The sequence below is a fragment of the Nerophis lumbriciformis genome, linkage group LG09 (assembly GCF_033978685.3).
Source record: "Nerophis lumbriciformis linkage group LG09, RoL_Nlum_v2.1, whole genome shotgun sequence".
In the NCBI taxonomy this organism is placed as follows: Eukaryota; Metazoa; Chordata; class Actinopteri; order Syngnathiformes; family Syngnathidae; genus Nerophis; species Nerophis lumbriciformis.
Genome location: NC_084556.2, coordinates 205,001 through 226,557, shown reverse-complemented (window position 1 = coordinate 226,557; position 21,557 = coordinate 205,001). Strand labels below are relative to the sequence as shown.

Below are 21,557 nucleotides of genomic sequence, written 5' to 3'. Positions count from 1 at the left end.
ACCCGGAGATGGCACTCCACCCTTTTCCGGGCGAGAACCATGGACTCGGACTTGGAGGTGCTGATTCTCATCCCAGTCGCTTCACACTCGGCTGCGAACCGATCCAGTGAGAGCTGAAGATCCTGGCCAGATGAAGCCATCAGGACCACATCATGTTTAAAAAGCAGAGACCTAATCCTGCAGCCACCAAACAGGATCCCCTCAACGCCTTGACTGCGCCTAGAAATTCTGTCCATAAAAGTTCAGAACAGAATGGGTGACAAAGGGCAGCCTTGGCGGAGTCCAACCCTCACTGGAAACGTGTCCGACTTACTACCGGCAATGCGGACCAAGCTCTGGCACTGATCATACAGGGAGCGGACTGCCACAATCAGACAGTCCGATACCCCATACTCTCTGAGCACTCCCCACAGGACTTCCCGAGGGACACGGTCGAATGTATAGAGTGTATTTCTTTAAAGTTAGGACTAGTTGAAAGTTATCTTCATTGAAAAGTACAGTGCTTTTCCTTCAAAAATAAGGACATTTCAATGTGACCCCAAACTTTTGAGCGGTGTATGTATTATAGGTTATATATATTGTTACTTTACATGCAGTCGGCTTTCGGCCCCCGGCCAAAATGAATTAGCCCAAAGTCAAAAGTTCTTGATCTAGTGTCTATGAACCATCACGTGTACGGTACACTGGTCACATGATCGCACACGCCGCCATTCCACTTAACCTGTGCAGAATGTTAACGAGGGAATGTGTAGTCCCCAAACGGGGTGGGGGGGTAAGACCAACCTTTGGGGGACAATGCTCCCACTCTCTCCCACCTCAATGACTCCTTTGTGCTGGGAATTCTCCGATTGGGGAAAAGTGATACACGAGGTAGCGGATTGATTTGTTTTTTTTGAATGCATGCATCTACTTTGTCATCAAAGCTATAAAGTAAAAAGTGAGGAGATGATTTGTTTTTGGATGGCACCACAGCTGATGACATGATCCATGTTACACCTGGAATCACTTTCTTCTGGTTTAGAAGCAAATGTTCCAATCGGAAGTCATTCAAACATCACTACCAAGAACTGCACTTTTTTTGGGAATTTTGCCTATTGTTCACAATCCTTATGAGAGACAAGAAGTCAAAAGTTTTTTTTTTGTTTTTTTTTCGCGTTCTCATTCGTAAAACTCGGCTCGTTCGGTGGCTAACAATGCGGCTAATGGGAGCTATCAGTTCTACCTCTAAATCACTTTTAAAATGAATTCAAAAACCGCCAACAATACTTCATTTACGTTCCATAACTTGTATAATGTCCAAGCTTTAGTGACGTTGTTATTGTAAGAGCGGGAGAGACTCTTTCCAGCGTCATCGGCGGTCACTCGAACGAGTATGACGATCCTCCTGGTAGGGGTGTATCCCTTTATGGGGGATGCCTGTGCGTGACTTTGTTTTACGTGGGGAGACTGGTGCACAGACAGTCACCACACGAACCTTAAAGGAAACGGGTCAGGGTCCAGTGGCATGGAGACCAAGACAACTGGGGACCCTTTTCTGCTGCAGCCTTCTTCCGCCTCGCAGCCGTTGTGGTATTTCTTAAATCTACCGTCTTCCGCCTGCTCCGCCGTTGAGGTTTTCACCGTATCCCTGGCTAGGGGGCAGTCAGGTACCAGGCCTTTGCCAAGGGCCACCTGGGGTAACAGTAGTAAAGGGGTTAACCTCCTAGTGCCCCAAGACCCCATAGAGGAGCCTCCACTGCCGGATGCACTTTAACGTCCCAGGACTTTCCAGTGTAGTACGGTATTAGCCCTTAGCTCGCTACCTATTGTCATCTTACCTGTGTTGTACTGAGCAGCCACGACGGAGACATGCATGTCTATAGATTTGTTCCAGACAGATTTTCCTGGCGGAATTCCAAATTGTACTGATTTGGTGCACACCAAGATTACCTTATTTTCCGGACTATAAGGCGCACTTGAAATCCTTTTTTCTTTTCCTCAAAACTCGACAGTGAACCTTATAACCTGGTGTGCCTAATGTACGGAATAATTCTGGTTTTGCTTACCGACCTCGAAGCAATTTTATTTGGTAATAAGTGTAACTAGTAGATGGCAGTCAAACATAAGAGATACGTGTAGACTGCACTATGACGGCAATATGACTCAAGTAAACATTACCAACATTTTATATGTTCCATTGAAAATATAGAAGATTACACGGCGCTCAAAAATCTATCAAAATGTTTTGATACGACTTTGGTAAGCTATGAAGCCGCAACGCTTGATGGATTGTACTGTGCTTCAACATACGAGTATTATTATGGCGTGTGTATAAGTAAGGTAAGACATATTATCTGCCGTTTTGTTTCCCGATATAATGCAAAATCAACTTCTCCTACCTTCTGGTACCTGCTGATCTGTATTTGGGATCTGCATAAATCCTGAAAAAAACACCGTCGTCGATAATCATCTTCTTTTTCTCTATCTTCTTGTTATGGGACATTCATCCTCCGCTGTTGCCATTACTAATATAAAGTAGCGTAAAGTTCTTAGATCTGTCAGTAAACTCGCCATGAAAGCGCTAAAACATACCGGTGTAGTGAGTTTACATTATTCACCCAAGTAACTTTAGTTATTAGACAGTTCCAGTCGGACGGTTTTTCACGGGACACATTTCCGATGTTGTTGTTGTTTCCGGATGAGGAGATGCTGCTCCGTCATTGATTGAAGTAAAGTCTGAATGTCATTAAAACAGTTAGCGCCATCTTTTGACACTTCTTCCACTCCCGTCCTTGCACGCTACACCGCTACAACAAAGATGACGGGGAGAAGACGCTGCCGAAGGTGAGCCACGTAAATAAGACCGCCCACAAAACGGCGCATCCTGAAGCGACTGTCTGAAAGCGACTTGAAGATGATGTGTAAAACATCATCTATGCAACATTTTGACTAAAGAACTACCATCACATGTTATGTAGACCACAAGGAAGGGTTTTACATTTAGAAGAAAAAAAAAAGACTCCTTTAATGTGCGCTATAATCATACTTGCCAACCCTCCCGGATTTTCCGGGAAACTCCCGAAATTCAGCGCCTCTCCCGAAAACCTACCGGGACAAATTTTCTCCCGAAAATCTCCCGATTTTCAGGCGGACCTGAGTGACGTGTTGACAGCCTGTTTTCACGTCCGCTTTCCCACAATATAAACAGCGTGCCTGCCCAATCACGTTATAACTGTAGAATGATCGAGGGTGAGTTCTTGGTTTCTTATGTGGGTTTATTGTTAAACAGTTTCATTAACGTCCTCCCAGTGTGGTAACAACACACAACAACAGCAGTCACCTTTTCGTCTACCGTAAGGCAGTTTGTCTGCCGTAAACAGCAATGTTGTGACACTCTTAAACAGGACAATACTGCCATCTAGTGTGCATGCATATGTGACAATAACATCTACGGCTTTTAGAGAGTGCAGTGCACAACTACGCACACAACAAGGAGACGAAGCAGAATGCACCATCAGAGAGGGTGTTCAGCATGGTTAGAAAAATAGTGACAGAGAATAGAACAAGGATGGACAATTCAACCCTTAACTCAACAATGAGTAGATGAGTGTTATGTGTGTGTATATGTGGAAATAAATGAACACTGAAATTCAAGTATTTCTCTTTTTTATATATATATATATATATATATATATATATATATATATATATATATATATATATATATATATATATATATATATATATATATAATAATATAAATATAAATATATATAGCTAGAATTCACTGAAAGTCAAGTATTTCTTATATATATATATATATATATATATATATATATATATATATGTATGAAATACTTGACTTGGTGAATTCTAGCTGTAAATATACTCCTCCCCTCTTAACCATGCCGCCAACCACGCCCGGACCCCCCTACCCCACCTCCCGAAATCGGAGGTCTCAAGGTTGGCAAGTATGGCTATAATCGAAAGAAGATCGAAAATAGACCATTCATCGGCAGTGCGCCCTATAATCCGGTGTGCCCTATGGTCCGGAAAATACGGTAATTATTCATTATTTCCGGGAAAATATAGATATCCCCACAAGTTGACAATCTCCTCGCAATAATGGGGTCCCAGGGTGTGTGTGAATGTGACGTGATGTCATTTCCATTGAAATGGTCTAACTATAAAAGCCAACTAAACTTTTTCCATTATATTTAAAGACAAATCATTGTGGGTTTTTTTTTAAATTATTTTTAGTGTTAACATGTCATCTTGTTCTCATTACATGATGCCTATAGGCTATAGCTCTATTTATTCATTTCTGTGCATTTTTTTCATGATCACGTGACTTGGTTCCTCATTATCTCTCAAAATGGCTCGGGAATCTTGCCGAGATTGATTTTATTTGGATCATATCTATTTATTCGCAAACTTTGGAAGTCTTTTGGTGTCATAAATCAGATATATATGATATCAGCTTCAATATAGAGGCAACTTGTTTTTTTAACTCTACTGGTACGATGGCTAGCCGTTAGTCCTGCTAGTGTGACTCCAGGGAGACAAGCAGTGTCCACACCTGTCGCCATTTATTAACAGCGACGCGGTCTTAAAGGGGAACATTATCACCAGACCTATGTAAGCGTCAATATATACCTTGATGTTGCAGAAAAAAGACCATATATTTTTTTAAACGCTTTCCCAACTCTAAATGGGTGAATTTTGGCAAATTAAACGCCTTTCTAATATTCGCTGTCGGAGCGATGACGTCACATCGGGAAGCAATCCGCCATTTTCTCAAACACCGAGTCAAATCAGCTCTGTTATTTTCCGTTTTTTCGACTGTTTTCCGTACCTTGGAGACATCATGCCTCGTCGGTGTGTTGTCGGAGGGTGTAACAACACGAACAGGGACGGATTCAAGTTGCACCAGTGGCCCAAAGATGCCAAAGTGGCAAGAAATTGGACGTTTGTTCCGCACACTTTACCGACGAAAGCTATGCTACGACAGAGATGGCAAGAATGTGTGGATATCCTGCGACACTCAAAGCAGATGCATTTCCAACCATAAAGTCAAAGAAATCTGCCGCCAGACCCCCATTGAATCTGCCGGAGTGTGTGAGCAATTCAGGGACAAAGGACCTCGGTAGCACGGCAAGCAATGGCGGCAGTTTGTTCCCGCAGACGAGCGAGCTAAACCCCCTATCGACCCTAGCTTCCCTGGCCTGCTGACATTAACTCCAAAACTGGTTAATTGATGAAAATTACTGTCTGCACTCTCAAAGTGCATGTTGTTGCCAAATGTATTTCATATGCTGTAAACCTAGTTCATAGTTGTTAGTTTCCTTTAATGCCAAACAAACACATACCAATCGTTGGTTAGAAGGCGATCGCCGAAATCGTCCTCGCTTTCTCCCGTGTCGCTGGCTGTCGTGTCGTTTTCGTGGGTTTCGCTTGCATACGGTTCAAAGCGATATGGCTCAATAGCTTCAGTTTCTTCTTCAATTTAGTTTTCGCTACCTGAAGAAGAAACTTTTTATAAAGTTATAAAAAATAAATTATAATTAAAAAAAAAAAATGTTTAGACATGTATCTCGTGCGCACGAGATACATGTCTAAAACAAAACAATATTCTAAAAAAAAAAGAAAAAGAATGATCTTATCAGACAGAAAATAAGCAAATATAACCCTTATTTGAGATATTTAATCTTACTTAGATTTGAGTTTTTGCAGTGTATAATTTGCTGCTCTTCTCGACAGGTACCACGAGCTTGTATCCAAGTACGGTCAGCTGGCCCCGCTGGCCGACGTGGACCTGAGCCCCCAGAGCACCATGGTGGACGTGCGCTGGGGCGACAAGGTGGAAGCGGTGAACCTCCGCCTGGAGCTGACGGTGGGCGACCTGAAGAAGCAGCTGAGGTCGCTGCTGCAGCTTCCCACCAACGGCGTCCGGCTCTTCTACATCAACCGGGACATGTGCTCTGTGTTCGGGCCCGAGGAGCTGAAGTGCGGTTGCCGGGCCCTCCACTCGTACAGCATCCGGGACGGGGACGAGATACTCGTGGTGCCCAAGGTGAAAAGTCGCTGCAGCTCCTCGGATCATTGAGGTAGGAGGACACTCGGGGGTACTCCCTGAACTCTTACTGGATTGAATTTGTTTTTTTCATTCAATTTAAAAGAAAAAGAAAAAAAAAAGAAAAAAGTGTCACTCTGGGTCGGCCTTACGTCAGGACAGAAGTCCCTACTTGGACTGTTTGTCTACCAGTTGGACACTGGGGATGTTTTCAGAAACCAAGTTGTAGCTTTTGTGAAAAACTGAACCAGTCCTTTGATTGATTTTGAGTAGAGAAAATGGACAAATGACCAGTACCAACTTGGAGATGCCCGTTTACTGCAAAAGATGTGTTGTTGTCTTAGAGCTACTGATCGAAAGAACCGCCGTTATGCGGAAGCTCAAAAACAGCAGTTTTGAGTATTGAGCCATAATCCTCCAGTTTTGTGCAGAGATTCCCGACTGTACGGTAACCAAACGCCTGCTGCAGTGTCAGGTCACTTCCTCACCGAGGAGGAGGAGGAGACCACCCACTCCAACCTGCCTATCCGAATGAACCTGAATGCTTCTTACATTGCTCCTCACAAACCTGACACCTCCAGTGTCTGCTCTTTCACAGGATGCCAGGTCCTGGCCTCTCCCACTGGCCCATGGACTCCCCCTCTCCGCTCCCCCTCCTAAATCACAGGATTCCTTTACAGGGAGGAAATGAGTTCCCACTTGCTGGAAACTTTTTACAGAAGAAAAACCTTGGACTTTTCAACTGATCTGGATTGTCCAGAGCTTTCGAGACGGAGGGGTCTTTTGTTCATTGCAACTGGTCATCTCTTGAAATACCAGAAAATGCACATGGTGTTCCGACAAAGGGCCTGATTTACTAAGATCCGCATCCCGCATGCTAAACAGCGTGTGCAAACTATAAAATTGCAAGTACTATTTATTAGTGGGCGTGTTGAGTTTGATCTACTACATACTTGCCAACCTTGAGACCTCCAATTTCGGGGGGTGGGTGACAGGGGGCGTGGTTGGGGCGGGGGCGTTGTTGGGGGCGTGGTTAAGAGGGGAGGAGTATATTTACAGCTAGAATTCACCAAGTCAAGTATTTCATATATATATATCCCCGCGACCCCGAAGGGAATAAGCGGTAGAAAATGGATGGATGGATATATATATATATATATATATTTTTTTTTTTTTTTTTTATATATATATATATATATATATATATATATATATATAAATATATATATATATAAATAAAAGAAATACTTGAATTTCAGTGTTCATTTATTTACACATATACACACACATAACACTCATCTACTCATTGTTGAGTTAAGGGTTGAATTGTCCATCCTTTTTCTATTCTCTGTCACTATCTTTCTAACCATGCTGAACACCCTCTCTGATGATGCATTGTTGTGTGGCACGCACAAAAGTGCTTTCATCAAATGCACTAGATGGCAGTATTGTCCTGTTTAAGAGTGTCACAACATTGCTGTTTACGGCAGACGGACTGCTTTACTGTAGACGTTCTTTTTATTGTGGGAAAGCGGACTCAGGTCCGCATGGAGCTGGAGGGGGCGTGGCCTCCAACCGTCAACAAAACTGCATTTACGTTCCGTAACCCGTATAACAACCAAGCAGTAGCGACATTGTTATTGTAAGAGCGAACGCTGAGAAAGTATTTATCGAGCGTAGTAACACCATCTTGGGGCGGCATGCTACAGCATTAGCCGTAATTTAGCCACAGCAAGACCCAAGCTAGCTTTTGCGTCAGCAGTTGAATGGCTTTAGAATTTGTAATACACAACACTGCGATAGGACACCAATCAGTATTGACTGAAAACATGAATAATCATATTACAGTATCTGTAAAGTATTAGCCTACGTACTCAGTCGATGGGACAGTTGACTGTTTGATCCAGCTGGCCGGGAATATTTTTTTAAGTTGACTTTGGGTAAAAAATCAATTTCTGTTGGCAAGTTCCACATTTACAGCGTTAAGTCGCGTCGACCTCACTCTTTCGGCTTCTGTCCGCTCCGTTTCACTCACTCACTCTGTGCTCGCTTTCAGAAGCAGCAGTTCATCCTCTGTATATTCAGCTTCAAAAAGATAAGGTTGTGAGACCTCATTTGTCCCAAGAATATTCGTCTTCGTTGTCTTGTTACCAAGTCTGCCTTGATTACAACACACTCGCGTTTGTTTCCAGAAGTAGGAGCACGCATTTGTTGCCGGAAGTCGGAAGGAAGAAAGTCTTTAGTCAGGGACATCAAGGGACAGAAGATAGTCTCTAAACACGAGTACATTCTATAATACCAGAAGAAGATGCTAGATGTGTTACTAGTTGTTTAAAAAAAAAAAAAAATGTAAGTCTGTAAACACTTGAAAAAATCTCCACAAAGTACCTCGTACAAAAAGCAGCAACAATTGAAAATATAGCAAAACGATAAAAAAATATGTTAATACTAATTAGTAAAAACAGATTTGTTTTAAATGTTTGTATACATTTTTGGAGCCTTTCTAAAGAAAATCATATCATAGCAAATTACTTGATGACGGCACAGTGACCACGCTCATAACCACGCCCCCACCACCACAGGTATCTTGGCAGTGTAGAGGAAACCCTGTACATGCAAACCTTAGTAAACCAGGCCCAAAGTCTCCACTAGCATCCACATCACCCTTACCCATAGCCACCTTCGTTCTCCTCATGTTCTCAGGTCATCTCAATTCAACTGTTTTCTATACCGACCGCCCCAATTGTGAGTTGATACCATGCAGTGGAAAAGTGGCATTAATCCAAAGATGACTTGTACATCCTATGATTTTCTAAAGGATATAAGGTCCGACCGACTAGAAACACATAGAGTAGAACCACTTTGGGCCTTCTCTTCAACTGGATTTGTCAAGAACCTTAATTTATCCTCGTTTTCCACTGCACAATCCAGCAAAACAGATACCATGAGGAAACTCCTCGTACTTCATCAGTGGAGGTTCCAATACTACGAGGAAACTCTTCATACTTCATCAGTGGAGGTTCCAATACTACGAGAAAACTCCTCGTACTTCATCAGTGGAGGTCGAGGTAACTCTTCGTACTTCATCAGTTGAGGTCGAGGAAACTCCTCGTACTTCATCAGTGGAGGTACCAATACTACGAGGAAACTCTTTGAACTTCATCAGTGGAGGTTCCAATACTTAGAGGAAACTCCTCGTACTTTATCAGTGGAGGTTCCAATACTCCGAGGAAACTCTTTGTACTTCATCAGTGGAGGTTCCAATAATTCGAGGAAACTCTTCGAATTTCATGAGTGGAGATTCCAATACTACAAGGAAACTCCTCGTACTTCATCAGTGGAGGTTCCAATACTACGAGGAAACTCCTTGTACTTCATAAGTGGAGATTCCAATACTCCGAGAAAACTCCTCGTACTTCATCAGTGGAGATTCCAATACTCGGAGGAAACTCCTCGTACTTCATCAGTGGAGGTTCCAATACTCGGAGGAAACTCTTCGAACTTCATCAGTGGAGATTCCAATACTACGAGGAAACTCCTCGTACTTCATCAGTGGCTGTTCCAATACTACGAGTAAACTCTTCGAACTTCATCATTGAAGTTTCCAATACCACGAGGAAAGTCCTCGTACTTCATCAGTGGAGGTTCCAACACTACGAGGAAACTCTTTGAATTTCATCAGTGGAGATTCCAATACTACAAGGAAACTCCTCGTACTTCATCAGTGAAGGTTACAATACTACGAGGAAACTCCTCATATCAGTGGAGGTTCATCAGTGGATGTTCCAATACTTGGAGGAAACTCCTCATAGTTTATCAGTGGAGGTTCCAATACTCCGAGGCAACTCTTTGTACTTCATCAGTGGAGGTTCCAATACTTCGAGGAAACTCTTCGAATTTCATCAGTGGAGATTCCAATACTACAAGGAAACTCCTCGTACTAAATCAGTGGAGGTCGAGGAAACTCCTCGTACTTCATCAGTGGAGGTTCCAATACTACGAGGAAACTCCTCGTACTTCATAAGTGGAGATTCCAATACTCCGAGAAAACTCCTCGTACTTCATCAGTGGCTGTTCCAATACTACGAGGAAACTCTTCGAACTTCATCATTGAAGTTTCCAATACCACGAGGAAAGTCCTCGTACTTCATCAGTGGAGGTTCCAACACTACGAGGAAACTCTTTGAATTTCATCAGTGAAGATTCCAATACTACAAGGAAACTCCTCGTACTTCTTCAGTGGAGGTCGAGGAAACTCCTCGTACTTCATCAGTGGAGGTTCCAATACTCGGAGGAAACTCTTCGAACTTCATCCGTGGAGATTCCAATACTACGAGGAAACTCTTTGAACTTCATCAGTGGAGATTCCAATACTACGAGGAAACTCCTCGTACTTCATCAGTGGCTGTTCCAATACTACGAGGAAACTCTTCGAACTTCATCATTGAAGTTTCCAATACCACGAGGAAAGTCCTCGTACTTCATCAGTGGAGGTTCCAACACTACGAGGAAACTCTTTGAATTTCATCAGTGAAGATTCCAATACTACAAGGAAACTCCTCGTACTTCTTCAGTGGAGGTCGAGGAAACTCCTCGTACTTCATCAGTGGAGGTTCCAATACTACGAGGAAACTCCTCGTACTTCATCTGTGGAGATTCCAATACTACGAGGAAACTCCTCGTACTTTATCAGTGGAGGTTCATCAGTGGATGTTCCAATACTCTGAGGAAACTCCTCGTACTTGATAAGTGGAGGTTCCAATCACACCACGACCATAGCTTTGGACGCTGCTTTATTAGACTCTGCAGTCTCCACTTGGCTCTCACTGCCCTGATTCTCCTTACAGATAAACTTATCAGCCACCACCAGTATCATGGTTTTTCTATGAGCGTGTCTCATTCCGATTGAGCCACTTTGGGATTTCCCCCCTGTACCGACCGGCCCAACAACTAGCCGAGCGTGGTGACTTCTTCACGAAGTGACTCAATGAGAAGCAGTGGAAATAGCCAAGTCACTACCGTCACTTTAGATGTATAAGCCGTTTCTTCGGTGACCTGGTCCTGGCAATACGTCCTTTTCTTGGCGAACCCGGGAGAACTCCGTAAACCCACAGAGACTAAAGGAAAGCTTCTCTTGGTTTCGAGGCAATTTGGGGCGTTTTTTTTGTCTGCGGAGAGCTGTCCGATGGATGAAACAAGCCACAGATTTGTGTTTTGGGTGTAAACTTAAATGGCTGCGAGTGAAAAGTGAAGCTTGCCTGTCCTGAAATGTCCACTTGCTTTGTTCAGCGCAAAACTGGAGATGTTTTAGTCGTAGTTCTTGATGTTCTTGAGTGAATGCTGACGAGGGAAGGTGATCAGGTTGCCATAAGGTGTTGGTTTGCATATATATTCCAAAAAAATTGCTCTTTTAAAGGTGTTTTTGTAACATTGTTGGTGTCTTACGTGGGAATTTAAGATTCCACATACAAAAGAATGAAAAACAGATTTTGTTTTTTTTTCCCTACTGTGGACGGGAATGAATACGCTTTGGGGTGATGATAAAACAAAAGAGGAAATAATGTTTATGAATGAAATGTATTGCTTTAAGTACAATGTTCATATTGCACTCTCGCTACCATGACTGTTCATGGTGCGCCTGGTGTGTTCATTTATATCTTACGGGTTTATTATGTTGGTGGGGATTTTTTTGTTTCGTCAACATCATGAGGCCATTTTCACAGATGTACTTTATGTATAATGTTTATGCTTATGTTAAATAAATAAATGATCATCATCTGTCTGTGCTGTTGTCATTAGTCCCAAGCTTCAAAACAGCTGGCTAACTAATGCAAATGAAAAAAGTCTGGGTCATGTTTCTGGGACATTCCCACCAGTTTTTGTGCTTCCAACTCTTCCAACTGCAGGGTCTTTAACCCTTGTTTTGGTCGCTTGCAAGTTCACTCTGTTGTTTGTTTTAATGATGGAATATCCATTTACAGTTTGAATTGTGTGACGTCACTTATGGCCGCTTAAAAAAAAAAAAGTCCCATTAAAATTATTGGGGACCCAAAAGGGCCCAACTCATAAAAGTGTTAAAAAGTCACACTTTTTATTTTTGTCAAATATTTTTTATGGACAAAATAATGCTGTATTTTCCCCAATTTTTTTTTAAAGTGGAATATTTGATTTGAAACTAATTGGAGCCTTGAATAGGTCAATAATTCATTGCAACATTGATTTTGATTCATTATTATTTTTTGAGTAATGACAGCTTTAAACAAAAAAAAGTCCCACAAAAATGATTGGGAACCCAAAAGAGCCCTACTCATAAAAATGTTTAAAAAGTCTCACTTTTGTTTCTTACTTTCAGTGCTTCTTGATGTGAAGTGATTGGAGCCTTGTAGACCAATAATTCATTTTGATTCATTATTATATTTGGAGCAATGACAGCTTTGAAGACAACTAGTCTGCATGGCAGCTTTGTGTTATTAGACTCAACATTGCAACTTTTTCCTTGGATCAAAAATGGACCCCAGGCCACACTTTGGACACCCCGGGCTTAGATGAAGGAGTCCGGGGGCCATGAGAAGGTTTGGGTTTCTAGAAGAAGGTTAGTCCAGTGGTGACTGGGGGCTGTGAAGAGGCCAGGACGGGGCACAGGCGACGTCCGGGATCAGGGCTTGAATAGGATCTGGACTCTGCGGCGGGGATTGGGTGACTGACGGGTATCCTGTCTTTGTCAAGGTCAGGCTTGATGGCTTCTCCAGAAGTCACCATGCTGTTGTATGCCTTGACGGACTGCATCAGGTGACAAGTTAAGAGGTTTTATTTTGGGGGGGAAAAAAAAAAAAAGACCTAAAGCCTCCTTAGATGTCGTCTATAGAAACTGTGAGAAGCAAACTGGACACCTTCGCTGGTTCTTATAGGTTCTTTCCACGTGGTTTATTTTCATTCAAAAAGTCGATCATCTAGTTGGGAACCATAACACAAGATTATTTGTTAACAAGGATGGGAAATGGCAAAATAGTCAAAATAATAATTGGTTGGATTTATATAGCACTTTTTTCTAGGGACTGAAAGTGTGGGACACTGGGAACGAGGCTTGCACGGTATACGATATGATGGGTGTCTAAACTTGTTCACTTGGGGGCCGCATTTGGATTAAAAAAAAAATTTTGTGGGCCGAATGCCGACCACATGTAAAGAAACATATATATATATACATATATACAGTATATATATATATATGTATCAGTGACGTGCGGTGAGGTTGATGGCTGGTGAGGCACTGACTTCACAGTCAGATTTACAAACAAAGAGTATTTTATTCACCATTTGATTGGCAGCAGTTAACGGGTTATGTTTAAAAGCTCATACCAGCATTCTTCCCTGCTTGGCACTCAGCATCAAGGCTTGGAATTGGGGGTTAAATCACCAACAATTATTCCCGGGCGCGGCGCTGCTGCTGCCCACTGCTCCCCTCACCTCCCAGGGGGTGAAGAAGAGGACACATTTCACCACACCTAGTGTGTGTGTGACAATCATTGGTACTTTAACTTAACTTTAACTTTACACATACAAACTGTAGCACACAAAAAAGCACATTTAATTAAAAAAACCTTATTATGGTCTTACCTTTACTTATAAGTGTGGGAACAGTGGTGTTCGTGTTGGAGGAGTTGTGAATGAATGAAATATGAAATCCGTGCTGCAGTCTGCAGGTGTACCTAATGTTGTGTCCCTGCATCGTTCACGGCTCCTCCGGCGCGAGCATTGTTGTTTTTGCACTTTTTGGCTTCTTAAGTGACTTTTTTTGGGTGGATTCGGTCTTGCACGTGGAGGGTTTGGGTGTGGGCTTTGGTTGGTGTGGCCCTCCCGTCGGGGGGTGCACTCTGCACGGGGGTGCATTAACCGGCACCAGGAGGCGGGATTACTGCGAGCCTCACACAGTGCGTCTTCGCAGCAGTTTTATGATTGCTCAGCACAAGAAATACGTTACACACATACAGTTGTTGACAAAATACACTGTACATTATATACCTCAGCTAACTAAACTATGGAAATGTATAATATAATTCATATAGCAATACGGTCTCACTGCACAGCAGGCCAGCAGTTAGCCGAGTCATTGCACAATCCATGGTGAGGCACTGAGTGACGTGCCTCAACTGGCTGCTGATCACCTCAAGTCTCTTCTCAGTATTTGAACGGCAAATGTGAAAATTCAGCGATTTTGAATACAAATAATCGAAAACTGGTGAAGTTAAATGGAAAATAACTTTATAGTATAATCACTGAATATAACAATATAATAATAATAATAATAATATAATATAACAATTTAATTCATTTGTTTTCTTTTTACATTTTTTTTCTTTCCATGAGGCGGGGCCTCACCTGCCTCTAGTGACCGCACATCACTGATACATATACACGTATGTATACATATGTACATATATACATATGTATATCCATCCATCCATTTTCTACCGCTTATTCCCTTCGGGGTCGCGGTAGCTGGAGCCAATCTCAGCTACAATCGGGCGGAAGGCGGAGTACACCCTGGACAAGTCGCCACCTCATCGCAGGGCCAACACAGATAGACAACATTCACACTCACATTCACACACTAGGGCCAATTTAGTGTTGCCAATCAACCTATCCCCAGGTGCATGTTTTTGGAGGTGGGAGGAAGCCGGAGTACCCGGAGGGAACCCACGCAGTCACGGGGAGAACATGCAAACTCCACACAGAAAGATCCCGAGCCCGGGATTGAACCCAAGACTACTCAGGACCTTCGTATTGTGAGGCAGATGCACTAACCCCTCTTCCACCGTGCTGCCCTACATATATACATACATATGTATATACTTATGTACATATGTATATACATACATATATACATATATGTATGTATATACATATATACGTATATACATATATATATTATATGTATAAGTATATATTATATATGTGTATATATGTATACATACTATGTATATATATACCATGTATATAATATGTTTATATATATTATATGTATCTATATATAATATGTACTGTATATATATACATATTATATATATATATATAATGTGTAAATATTATTTATATATACATATATGTATATATAATATGTATATATTTATAAATATCATATATATATGTATGTATATATATATGTGTGTATATTTATATATGTATCTATGCATATATGAGTATGTGTTTGTATATATGTTTGTGTGTGTGTATTTATAAATGTGTGTGTGTATATATATATAAGTATATGTGTGTGTATAAAGTATATACGTGTGTATGTATACTGTATGTGTGTGTATATATGTATGTATATATATATATATATGTATATAAACGTGTATATATGTGTATGTATGTATATATGTATAAAAATGTGTGTGTGTGTCTGTATACATATATGTGTATGTATATACAGTATGTGTGTATAGGTAAAAATGACTGAATTTGATAAGAAAACTAGATATAACAACAGCACATTTATCGTAATCAGCCTTTTTTTTAAATGTTACGGTAAAAAAATGATTATCAAACATCCATTTTCTACAGCTTGTCAAACAATTGATATTTATTAAAGTACCAATAATTGGTACAGTTGAGTACTGGTATTGATTCCCAGATACCGGACATTGGTACCGTATCGGTTCAAATGTACCCACCCCTACCCGTGCTGTTGTTGTTTTTGTGTCTTTTTACGACGTTTTTCACCCCCGTCTTGAGAGGATGTGTGGATTAATGCTGATTCTTTTGGCTCCTCAGCCTTGTGCTGCTTCTTAATGGCACTGAGGGTCCTGGCCTCACTCTTGGAGCCTTTCACACATCATCCCCCTCACTCTTGGAGCCTTTCACACATCATCCCCCTCACTCTTGGAGCCTTTCACACATCATCCCCCTCCCGCAGCTCCAATGACTCCCACTGTCCTCCTGCAACAAAGCCAGACTCAATGCCCCCAAGCCCTTCCTCCCCAGACCATCACTGCACATTCACCTGAGATTCCCTCACTATCTGGCAGCATCTACGTGTCTTGTGTAACTCCTAAATGAGGCAAATGTCCAAAGTGCCTCATGCTAATTGTGTAACTCTAGCTAACAGAGAACATGAAAAGACACAATTTCTTACCATTTGTTTTTAGTCAGCTCAGATGCACTAAATCAGGGTTTATTACTTTTCATTCGTATTTTTTGCCAGCAAATGAATGTCCTCAGTGTATGTCGTCATTAATGTGTGCATGAAATGTGTCATTTACTCCGTTTGGGTTCAAAGCAAAACCAAGTTTGTGATTAATTCCAATTATAAGCTTGTGTTTTTAATCATAGACTCTAAAAAACAGTTTAGTTGAAAAGCACAAACTCTGAATATGCACGTTCTTCTCTGGATATACATTTTAATTAAAAAATAATAATGATTAAAAAAAGTGTATTATATATATATATATATATATATATATATATATATATATATATATATATATATATATATATATATATATATATATATATATATATATAAAATATATATATATATTCATGTTATTATTATTATATATATATGTATATATATACACATATATATACACATATATATTATAATGTTATTATATATATATATATAATTATTATTATGATTATACTGTACTTATTCATAGACCCTAAAAAACAGTTTCGTTGAAAAGCACAAACTCTGAATATGCACTTTTTTCTCTGGATATTAATTTATATAAAAAATAATAACGATTAAAAAAGTGTATTATAATTATATATATATATGAATGTTATTATTATACATATATATATAAATATATATTAATGTTATATATATATATATAAATATATATATATGAATGATGTCATTACATATATATATATATATACATATATATTATGTTATTTTATATATATATATATATATATATATATATATATATATATATATATATATATTAACTTCACGGTGGCAGAGGGGTTAGTGCATCTGCCTCACAATACGAAGGTCCTGAGTAGTCTTGGGTTCAATCCTGGGCTCGGGATCTTTCTGTGTGGAGTTTGCATGTTCTCCCCGTGACTGCGTGGGTTCTACTCCGGCTTCCTCCCACCTCCAAAGACATGCACCTGGGGATAAGTTGATTGGCAACAATAAAATTGGCCCTAGTGTGTGAATGTGAGTGTGAATGTTGTCTGTCTATCTGTGTTGGCCCTGCGATGCGGTGGCGACTTGTCCAGGGTGTACCCCGCCTTTTGCCCGATTGTAGCTGAGATAGGCTCCAGCGACCCCAAAAGGGAATAAGCGGTAGAAAATGGATGGATATATATATATATATATATATATATATATATATATATATATATATATATGTATATATTATAATGTTATTATTTTATATATATATATATATACTTATAATTATTGTTATAATTATACTGTACTTATTCATAGACCCTAAAAACAGTTTAGTTGAAAAGCACAAACTCTGAAAATGCACTTTTTTCTCTGGATATTAATTTAAATAAAAAATAATAACGATTAAAAACGTGTATTATAATTATATATATATATATATATATATATATATATATATATATATATGAATGTTATTATTATACATATATATATATAAATATATATTAATGTTATATAAATATAAATATATATATATGAATGTTGTCATTACATATATGTTATATATATATATATATACCCACATATATATTATAATGTTATTATTATATATATACTTATAATTATACTGTACTTATTCATAGACCCTAAAAACAGTTTAGTTGAAAAGCACAAACTCTGAATATCCACTTTTTTCTCTGGATATTAATTTAAATAAAAAATAATAATGATACAAAAGTGTATTTTAATTATATATATATATATATATTATATATATATATATATATATATACATTATATATATATATATATATATATACATATATATATATATATATATATATATATATGAATGTTGTTATTATATATATATACATCCATCCATCCATTTTCTACCGCTTATTCCCTTTGGGGTCGCGGGGGGCGCTGGAGCCTATCTCAGCTACAATCGGGCGGAAGGCGGGGTACACCCTGGACAAGTCGCCACCTCATCGCAGGGCCAACACAGATAGACAGACAACATTCACACTCACATTCACACACTAGGGCCAATTTTTTATTGTTGCCAATCAACTTATCCCCAGGTGCATGTCTTTGGAGGTGGGAGGAAGCCGGAGTAGAACCCACGCAGTCACGGGGAGAACATGCAAACTCCACACAGAAAGATCCCGAGCCCAGGATTGAACCCAAGCCTACTCAGGACCTTCGTATTGTGAGGCAGATGCACTAACCCCTCTTCCACCGTGCTGCCCTATTATATATATATATATATATATATATATATATATATATATATATATATATATATATATATATATACATACACTTATAATTATTATTATAATTACACTGTACTTATTCATAGACCCTAAAAACAGTTTAGTTGAAAAGCACAAACTCTGAATATGCACTTTTTTCTCTGGATATTAATTTAAATGAAATAAAGTATTATAATTATAATTATATATATATATATATATATATATATATATATATATATATTCATCTCTAAAAATAAATTTACTTAGCGATTTAGCTTCATATTTGTAATGTATTAGTCTTCATTTTCTAAAAAAATTTTTTTAAATAAAATCGGCTGCATCTCCAATTTGGGAAAATAAATGATTCCCCTCATTCAAAAAATGAGTAAGTCATTTTGGTTGTTTTTTCCATTGCAGAGAATTGAGTTACTTGGTTTTCATGTAACATTCAGTACCTTGATATACATTTAAAAGTCATGTTTTATGTGTTTTCCCCAGGTACTGTATTGGAAATGTTCTCTAAAGTAGTCAAACAAAATTGTCTTTCTTAGATTTAATGGCTCAATAAAGGTTCAATAAAGGCACGGGTCACATTAATTGCAAAGTATGTAAGGAATGTGCAATAGGAAGAGAGCTGCGTTATTCTTTATACACTGAATACCAGGCGGGAGGGAGGGAGGGAGGGAGTAAGCTCAGCTCGGAGAGGGGTGAGAGCATATGACGCCACTCAGTGGAAAGTGCCCACACGGGGGACAACGGTGCATTGTTAAATGAGCAACGAGAAGGAAGAATAAATACTTTCAGTGAGTCAATGCGTACAAGGTCACACACAGGCCAGCCCTATTGCAATTTACACAAAGATACATAAATGTTTTATTCTAAAAGATGAGATACATGCTTTTCATTTTACATGTACTCTTTCTCCAAATGTAGTGGTTTTTCCCCCCAAAATGTTTGTATTTCAAAGAAAAAGCCTAATTCATACTTAAGTTCAGTGGCTCTCAAGCTTTTTTTCACCAAGTAGCATCTCCTAAAACACACCACCATAATGAGCAACATTAAAATACAGTAGCGTAGTAGGCTTTAGTATTCATTGAAAACTACGCGGAAGTTTTATTTAACGAGTCCACCCATCCATCCTTTTTCCGCTTATCCGAAGTTGCAGCCTGAGCAGAGAATCCCAGACTTAACGAGTATATTTAATGTTTTTGGTCACACACCGTTTGAACAGTAACACTGTGTTTGAATATAGCAAAGTAAAACACTGTACTTTGATCAAGGGATTCTTTGGCGGACCAAGAGTTGAGTTAATAATAATAATAATAATAACTGGGATTTATATAGCGCTTTTCTAAGTACCAAAAGTCGCTTTACATGTAGAACCCATCAATCATTCACACCTGGTGAAGTTAACATGTATGTCTTTTTATTTATGAGAAATATATATATATATATATATATATATATATATATATATATATATATATATATATATATATATATATATATACACACACAGGTAAAAGCCAGTAAATTAGAATATTTTGAAAAACTTGATTTATTTCAGTAATTGCATTCAAAAGGTGTAACTTGTACATTATATTTATTCATTGCACACAGACTGATGCATTCAAATGTTTATTTCATTTAATTTTGATGATTTGAAGTGGCAACAAATGAAAATCCAAAATTCCGTGTGTCACAAAATTAGAATATTGTGTAAGGGTTAAATTTTGAAGACACCTGGTGCCACAAACTAATCAGCTGATTAACTCAAAACACCTGCAAAGGGCTTTAAATGGTCTCTCAGTCCAGTTCTGAAGCCTACACAAACATGGGGAATACTTCAGATTTGACAGCTGTCCAAAAGGCAACCATCGACACATTGCACAAGGAGGGAAAGACACAAAAGGTTATTGCTGAAGAGGCTGGCAGAGCTCTGTGTCCAAACACAATAATGGAGAGGCAAAGGGAAGGAAAAACTGTGGTCAGAAAAAGTGTACAAGCGATAGGGATCACCGCGCCCTGGTCAAGATTGTGAAAAAAAACCCATTCAAAAATGTGGGGGAGATTCAGAAGGAGTGGACAGCTGCTGGAGTCAGTGCTTCAAGATCCACCACCAAGAGACGCTTGAAAGACATGGGTTTCAACTGCCGCATACCTCGTGTCAAGCCACTGTTGACCAAGAAACAGCGCGAAAAGCGTCTCACCTGGGCTAAGGAAAAAAAGAGCTGGACTGCTGCTGAGTGGTCCAAAGTCATGTTTTCTGACGAAAGCAAATTTTGCATTTCCTTTGGAAATCGAGGTCCCAGAGTCTGGAGGAAGACAGGAGAGGCACAGGATCCACGTTGCCTGAAGTCTAGTGTAAAGTTTCCACCATCAGTGATGGTTTGGGGTGCCATGTCATCTGCTGGCGTCGGTCCACTCTGTTTCCTGAGATCCAGGGTCAACGCAGCCGTCTACCAGCAAGTTTTAGAGCACTTCATGCTTCCTGCTGCTGACCTGCTCTATGGAGATGGAGATTTCAAGTTCCAACAGGACTTGGCGCCTGCACACAGCGCAAAATCTACCCGTGCCTGGTTTACGGACCATGGTATTTCTGTTCTAAATTGGCCCGCCAACTCCCCTGACCTTAGCCCCATAGAAAATCTGTGGGGTATTGTGAAAAGGAAGATGCAGAATGCCAGACCCAAAAACGCAGAAGAGTTGAAGGCCACTATCAGAGCAACCTGGGCTCTCATAACACCTGAGCAGTGCCAGAAACTCATCGACTCCATGCCACGCCGCATTAACGCAGTAATTGAGGCAAAAGGAGCTCCAACCAAGTATTGAGTATTGTACATGCTCATATTTTTCATTTTCATACTTTTCAGTTGGCCAACATTTCTAAAAATCCCTTTTTTGTATTAGCCTTAAGTAATATTCTAATTTTGTGACACACGGAATTTTGGATTTTCATTTGTTGCCACTTCAAATCATCAAAATTAAATGAAATAAACATTTGAATGCATCAGTCTGTGTGCAATGAATAAATATAATGTACAAGTTACACCTTTTGAATGCAATTACTGAAATAAACAAGTTTTTCAAAATATTCTAATTTACTGGC

General features: G+C 39.5%; 1 protein-coding gene across 2 annotated transcripts in view; it reads left to right on the top strand.

The window, feature by feature from the left end:
• The window catches only part of tecta (tectorin alpha), a 119,569-nt gene that overhangs the window by 34,365 nt on the left and 63,647 nt on the right, over positions 1-21,557 (top strand). The window contains exon 9 of one of the 2 annotated variants that reach the window (XM_072913762.1): positions 9,238-9,260. In XM_072913762.1, coding sequence (XP_072769863.1) covers positions 9,238-9,260 — 23 coding nt within the window. Of the gene's footprint in view, positions 1-5,739; positions 7,043-9,237; positions 9,261-21,557 lie in introns of those variants that run through there. The other variant, XM_061962836.2, reaches the window with a different exon arrangement.